The 7,537-nt window shown below is 41.1% G+C and overlaps 1 protein-coding gene across 1 annotated transcript in view; it reads left to right on the top strand.

Annotated features, from left to right (window-relative positions):
* The window catches only part of ACTR6 (actin related protein 6), a 31,773-nt gene extending 25,744 nt beyond the window's left edge, over positions 1-6,029 (top strand). Inside the window, exons 9-11 of the mRNA XM_063927951.1 lie at positions 816-987; positions 2,559-2,697; positions 5,753-6,029. Coding sequence (XP_063784021.1) covers positions 816-987; positions 2,559-2,697; positions 5,753-5,882 — 441 coding nt within the window. The 3' untranslated portion in view covers positions 5,883-6,029. The remainder of the gene's footprint in view (positions 1-815; positions 988-2,558; positions 2,698-5,752) is intronic.
* The last annotated feature ends 1,508 nt before the right edge of the window (positions 6,030-7,537 follow it).

A 7,537-nucleotide genomic window follows, 5' to 3' on the forward strand; every position in this document is an offset into this window, starting at 1 on the left:
TACTTACCGATAAATCTATTTCTCGTAGTCCGTAGTGGATGCTGGGCGCCCATCCCAAGTGCGGATTGTCTGCAATACTTGTACATAGTTATTGTTACAAAAAAATCGGGTTGTTATTTGTTGTGAGCCGTCTGTTCAGAGGCTCCTACGTTTGTCATACTGTTAACTGGGTTTAGATCACAAGTTATACGGTGTGATTGGTGTGGCTGGTATGAGTCTTACCCGGGATTCAATATCCTTCCTTATTGTGTACGCTCGTCCGGGCACAGTATCCTAACTGAGGCTTGGAGGAGGGTCATAGGGGGAGGAGCCAGTACACACCACCTGATCCTAAAGCTTTAGTTTTGTGCCCTTTGAGCCGCTAATCCCCATGGTCCTGACGGAGTCCCCAGCATCCACTACGGACTACGAGAAATAGATTTATCGGTAAGTAAAATCTTATTTTTTGTGACTAGAGTCCACAACATCCACCCTAGAAGATGAGTGCATTTTCTCAAATTTATATTGTAACTCGCTGACAGTGCTGCACCATTGGGTGTATTTTCTGTATATTTCCATAGCTGGTTACCATCTGGTTAGTTGCTATGGGCAACACCTGTACGTTTCAGTAATTTTGCCTCTACATGTGGAGCCCTGTGTCAGAGCACTGGTCCTCAGTCTGCATATGCCAATTGCATTAAAGAAATTCTGAAAACACGATCTATTGAAGGTCACTGAGGTCTTTGGCAGTTTAACCCTAAATTATAGGATACTGTCCAATACCTTACATGAAGAAGTCCCTTTAATTTGAGTATTCTAATTTGTCATTTGAACAGCCGAGGGAAGAGATGGTGTTTAGTGGAAAGACTACAGCTGGAGAGCAGATACTTCGCTTGGCCAATGAACGGTTTGCCGTTCCAGAAATACTATTCCATCCTTCTGATATAGGAATTCAAGAAATGGGTATTCCAGAAGCCATAGTGCATTCCATTCACAATCTTCCTGAAGGTTAGTCCCAAAATCATTCCTGTCCTATTTCATATAACTGTAAACTCTATTTGATCTATTTTCTTTTGGTGTTCTGTAGAAATCTCTGTCTTAATTTATTATGCTGCCCAGATAGTTTACTGCTATAACCTGGTAGGGTCACAAATTAATGCTTGTAATATGTAAAAACGATCCCTTATTTACTTTGTGGGAAATATAATTGGGTCCAATTATTAAAAAAAGTTCTCAGGAAAAATAACTGTAAGTGGAAACACTGCGTATATATTAAATTCATAATTACTTGTAACCCCAGAGTTGTGTACTGTTCAGGTTTTTTTTTTTATCCCTTGCAATAATGATTATTGCACTTGCAGTGACACTGAACAGTAATAAAAGCCTCTTTCTGGTCATTGCATGGTTAAAATGATTGTATCCTTGTAGATAATATGTAAGTTGTTTTTGTATCACTTTAAGGTTTCTATAGAAGTTTTGCTGCCACTGCTGCTTCATCTAGAAAAATATACTAATAATTCCTAGCAAGTTTTTACACTAAATGCAGTGCTCTACTATGTATTTGCGAGTATAAATGAACAGGTGAACTCTGGGAGGAGATAAAGGGATTATGAGATAGACAAAAACAATGACACGCAAAGGAAAGTTATACCATGTTCACACTGACAATTTGCGGGTTGCACCCGGGACTCGTGCACGAGTCCTTCCCGGGGTGCAACCCACTTGAGACCCTGTTCAGACTGGCGGCCCGACACGGCATATTGCCGTGTCGGTGACGTCACCGGGTCACATGCGGGGGCGGTGCTTGGAGATCAGATGATCTACAAGCGCCGCCCGCTCCGTTCACACTTGCGCCTGACCCGGTATTGACCTGGGAATAACCCTTCTTTATTCCCGGGTTGAAATACCGGGTCAGACGACCCGGGAACTTGCCAGGACCCCCGTTCATACTGCACATATATCCGGATTACTGCGCGTTCACGTGCAATAACCCCGATTTTTCAAGGCAGTGTGAACGTGGTATTAGTAACACTTCTTTATATAGGACCTAACACAACAATTAACATTTGCCTGCAAAGACATCCCCTACTGCAGTGGTTCCCAAACTTTCTTGAACCATGGCACCCTCAAGTATTGGCATTTCTTTCACAGCACCCCTAGGCTAAAAGTATTTTTATTGATAAATTTGAAAAAAAAACTATTAAATTAAGTAAACTGTGTCTACATGTCATCATTAGGTTCAGTTATGTGGTGGTGTACAGTTTTGCTTCGGATTGTCCACATGTTTTATGATTGGCAGCTACTAGCACTGGTTTTGCCTATCACTTTGACCATAAATAATTTGATTTGGTCCTGGACCAGCAACCTGAGACACCCTTGCTGTAGCCTAGCGGCACACCAGGCTGCCTAGGCACACAGTTTGAGAAGGAAAAAATAGGGTTAGTCTGCCTTTAATAATATACATAAATTGTCATTACAGTTTAGTGGGATTTTTATGTTCTTTTTATTCCTGTATGAGCTGTTCTATAGATGGCATGATACAGAAACATTGCTGACCAGGATTATACCCATTCCTTTAGAAATGCAACCTCATTTCTTCAAGAACATTGTTCTCACTGGAGGAAACTCGCTGTTTCTAGGGTTCAAGGAACGGGTGTACTCTGAAGTGCGCAAGCTGACTCCTACAGACTATGATGTGTCTGTTATATTGCCTGAGAAGTAAGTAATATGTGTTATATTGCCTTAGAAGCAATATGTCTTGTACATATCAATATACAGATAACAGAAAGTATGTAACAACTTCTTATCCCACGTACCTGCTAAATCTTTAATAAGTGGTATTTAGAGAATACTAATTTGATCTCAGAAGGGACGTTCATTTGCAACATAGGGGTATATGCAATTGCGGTCAAATTCCCGAAATTGTCGAATTTCGGGACTTTTTCGCCAAAAAAAAAAAATCGTCAATGCAATTCAGTACTTTCCGTCAAAAAAAACGGATTTTCAAAATTCGACTTTTTGAAATTCGACTTTTGTCAAATTCGACTTTTCTGCAATGATACAAGTGCTGCAATTCGACCAAAGTATATTCAATTGAAGTTTGGAAATTCGACAACAGTGCTTTTAGACAGTAAATTCAACATTTTCAATCCGCCACACTTTGGTGGGTGAAACTAATAAAAAAAATGTAAAACATGTTTTTTTTTTGTTTTTTTTATTGATAATAGCATATATATTTATATTAGAAGGGATTAGGTACTTGGTTTGTCTTTTTTGGAGGCACAAGTATTATTTATATATTTTTTAAAATAATATATATATTTTTATTTTTTTATTTTTTTAGATGGAATGGTAAAATTCAGTAAAAAAATGGCGTGGGGTCCCCCCTCCAAAGCATAACCAGCCTCGGGCTGTTCGAGCTGGTCCTGGTTCAAAAATGCGGGGGGGAAATTGACAGGGGATCCCCCGTATTTTAAAACCAGCACCGGGCTCTGCGCCTGGTGCTGGTGCAAAAAATACGGGGGACAAAAAGAGTAGGGGTCCCCCGTATTTTATACACCAGCATCGGGCTCCACTAGCTGGACAGATAATGCCACAGCCGGGGGTCAGTTTTATACAGTGCCTTGCGGCCGTGGCATTAAATATCCAACTAGTCACCCCTGGCCGGGGTACCCTGGGGGAGTGGGGACCCCTTCAATCAAGGGGTCCCCCCCCCCCAGCCACCCAAGGGCCAGGGGTGAAGCCCGAGGCTGTCCCCCCCATCCAAGGGCTGCGGATGGGGGGCTGATAGCCTTGTCAAAATTGAAAGAATATTGTTTTTTCCAGTAGTACTACAAGTCCCAGCAAGCCTCCCCCGCAAGCTGGTACTTGGAGAACCACAAGTACCAGCATGCGGGAGAAAAACGGGCCCGCTGGTACCTGTAGTAGTACTACTGGGGAAAAAATACCCAAATAAAAACAGGAGATACACACCGTGACAAGTACAACTTTATTTTTATTACACACTGCCGACACACACATACTTACCTATGTTGACCCGCCGACTGCCACTGCTTGCTGGGACTTGTAGTACTACAGGAAAAAACAATATTCTTTATGTTTTCTCAAGGCTATCAGCCTCCCATCCGCAGCCCTTGGATGGGGGGGACAGCCTCGGGCTTCACCCCTGGCCCTTGGGTGGCTGGGGGGGGGACCCCTTGATTGAAGGGGTCCCCACTCCCCCAGGGTACCCCGGCCAGGGGTGACTAGTTGGATATTTAATGCCACGACCGCAGGGCGCTGTATAAAAGTGACCCCCGGCTGTGGCATTATCTGTCCAGCTAGTGGAGCCCGATGCTGGTGTATAAAATACGGGGGACCCCTACTCTTTTTGTCCCCCGTATTTTTTGCACCAGCACCAGGCGCAGAGCCCGGTGCTGGTTTTAAAAATACGGGGGATCCCTGTCAATTTTTCCCCCGGATTTTTAGAACCAGGACCAGCTCGAAGAGCCCGAGGCTGGTTATGCTTTGGAGGGGGGACCCCACGCCATTTTTTTTTTTCGTGTTTTTCCCGTTTTTACCCGTTTTTTAAAATCGCGGCAAAATCCGGCAAATCGGCCGTTTTTCGCCCGCGGGACTGTCGAATCCGTTTTCCATTGAATATGGTGAATTTCGGCAACCACTTGCCGAAATTGGACGGTCGAATTGTGTCAAATTAAAAAACGGCGATAATTTGCCGCAATTCGCCGCTAATTGCATATACCCGAGTTTGCGGACATTTGAATGGTAAATTGTCGTGCAAAGGACACCACTAAATAGGCCGCGGTGGTGACTAACTAATGGCAAGGCTACAGGTAAATTATTAAGTAAAAACAAGTATATTATCAGAATATTTAAGCTATATTCACCTTCTGCAGACATTTACTTACACCTCCCCTAACAATCTCTTGTGTACCGTAGAGTATAAGAGGGCGACTAGTTCGTTTTGAAATACGTTATTGTACATTCACTTTTACCATATACTGTTTCTTCATTTATTCTAAACTTACTTGCACTTTACCGAAGAAAATCTTTTCTCATTTAGGGCCTGATTAATATTGTGCTGCTAGCGTATTCTGATATAGCAGGAGGCATCTGGTGTAAATACAGATGGGTCCGCCGTTATCTTGACTAGTTTTCTGCTTCAAGGCAGAGCATGATTTATTAGCATAAACCCTTCATCTATTGCAATACAATACAGCAGGGGATTAAGTCCGACTGGCCAGTCTCAGTTAATCCTATTAAAGGTCAAGATAAACGTGGACCCATCTGTAGATGCCTCCTGCATGCATGTGTGATCCACTTCTGCGTCTTAAATGCAGCATGGGACCATTTTGCAGGACCATAGTCCATCTGTGTAACAGCCCCCCCCCCCCCCCCCCCTCTTACCCTTCAAGTTACACAGACTGGCCGCAGCAGCACCATAAACGAGGCTAGGAAATCTGCATTGGAAAGACGCAGACCCTGGACAAGTCTGTTCATGTAAACAAGCATAACTGGTTTTTAGTCGCATAAAGACAAGATAACTGTTTGGAAATTGTCAGTATCTATGAGGACAAATGTCTGATCCTACATCTTCTAGTGCGTACTGTGCTTAAATGGTGAATAATAGAGTTGTCCTGTAACATAGGCGAATATTTATGCTTCTCTACTGCTTACTGATAGCTGAAACCAATATATCACACATGTACAGTATGTCCTAAGTCATAGTATATAGTGTGACTAACCTGTTCTTGGTTCTGCTATATTGTTCCAGCCCCATCACTTACTCTTGGGAAGGAGGAAAGTTAATATCAGAGAATGATGACTTTGAGGACATGCTGGTGACAAGAGAGGACTATGAAGAAAATGGGCATGAGATCTGTGAAGAGAAATTTGATATTTAATGAATTCATATTGAAACTGTCATTAACTACTTTTTATACATTTTTTTAGTCTTGTAAATAGGCTATGTAAATTATTTATTAGATTCATTTGTTATGTCAGTATTGGGTGTTGTTTTGTATGCATTAAATCCGCAGTGTTAAATATTGTGCCTGAAGTGTAAATGCTCTTTCTGGTTTTATCTATATGGAAAAAAATGTGTTGAAAGAACGGTGTTTTAAATGATCATGATACTATAGTAATAATTTTTAACTCAAATTGGTGTCTCCTATTTTATTAGTACAATAATAATTACTATTAGATCCATATCAGCATGGGTCTAATAGTAATGCCTTACATGGACTAGCTTATTAGCTGCACTCATATGGTATCTTCATGAAGATTGAAGCATCTCATTTCCAGACTTGTTTCCAGAGTTTGTGTGATAGTGTTAATATCGGTAAAACAAACTGCTCCTGTTCCCAACTTGCTCGCTATTCTATGCTTTGGAATGTGATGGCAACATCTAGGTATTTCTTTCTGCGGCCATATGGAGCAGTTGCAGTGTTGGGTTAAGGCCCCCAAACATAAGCAATCAATTGAGGCATTGGGCATTTTGCAGATGATTGTGTAAATAAATCTGCAATGTATGGGGTTCACAGATCGCAGATTCAGACCGAAAATCGATTGGAATTGTTAAATCTGGTTGTCCAACATGTTGGATTTCACAGATCAATGGGGGCTGTAGATTGTTAGTGTATGGTAACAATCAGCAGATTTGCTGACCATTCCAGCTAAACTGATGAGCCATTCAAGATTGTCAGATCTGTATTTGCTGAAAATGATCTGTAAATCACTGAAAATATCTGTAATGTATGGGTGCAGATTGGTCGATTGGGGAATCCTTCAATCTGATGTACGACACACTTGCAAGTGACTAGTTCTGTAACTATTGTAGTGGGACAAATTTTAGAGCTTCAGTAGGGGAGTTTAGCAAAACAGATGGATTGCATGGGTTCAATGCCGTATGATAAGTTGATGAATGTACTTGCATTGATTGGTAGACCAGACTTTCTATTATGTCAGGACCAATGCAAATGTTCAGTTCTTGGTTATGCAGGACCAGGTCACATGTTCTACAATATCAGGCCAATTTGAAAGCAACCAAATTTAGTAGGAAGCGACTAATTTTGGCTGTCAAATTTTAGTATTTTATTAGATTTAATTAACCCTTATGGTATGTACACACGGTGAGATTTTTCTTTGCGATTTTGACTATTTTGATTTCTCAAAGGTGCGTATAGCACCCTTAGCAGCCCATTTATCATGGATTGCAAATTGAATTCATCTGAAATCTGCTATCGACATAATTTTTAATTTAGAAAACGAAATACCAATTTACAAGAGTCACACTTCCATCAGCCTGAGATACATAACAGATATGATCCATTGGGAAATTATGATGGTGATTATAATGTACCTGGTTTTGACAAAAAGCTTTTTTTGTGGAGCGACAGGGAGGTACATGTAAAGAAATTAAAAAAAATTATTAAGAAGAGGAAAAAGGGTCGGGCTTCAAAAGGAAAAAGAAAGCAATAACTTATGGAGAAAAAAACCTTAAAAGGAGATACAAAAAAACAGCTTAATAAACACACTAATAAGGCAGTCGATGCTACAG

Source organism: Pseudophryne corroboree, chromosome 6 (assembly GCF_028390025.1).
Source record: "Pseudophryne corroboree isolate aPseCor3 chromosome 6, aPseCor3.hap2, whole genome shotgun sequence".
Lineage (NCBI taxonomy): Eukaryota > Metazoa > Chordata > Amphibia > Anura > Myobatrachidae > Pseudophryne > Pseudophryne corroboree.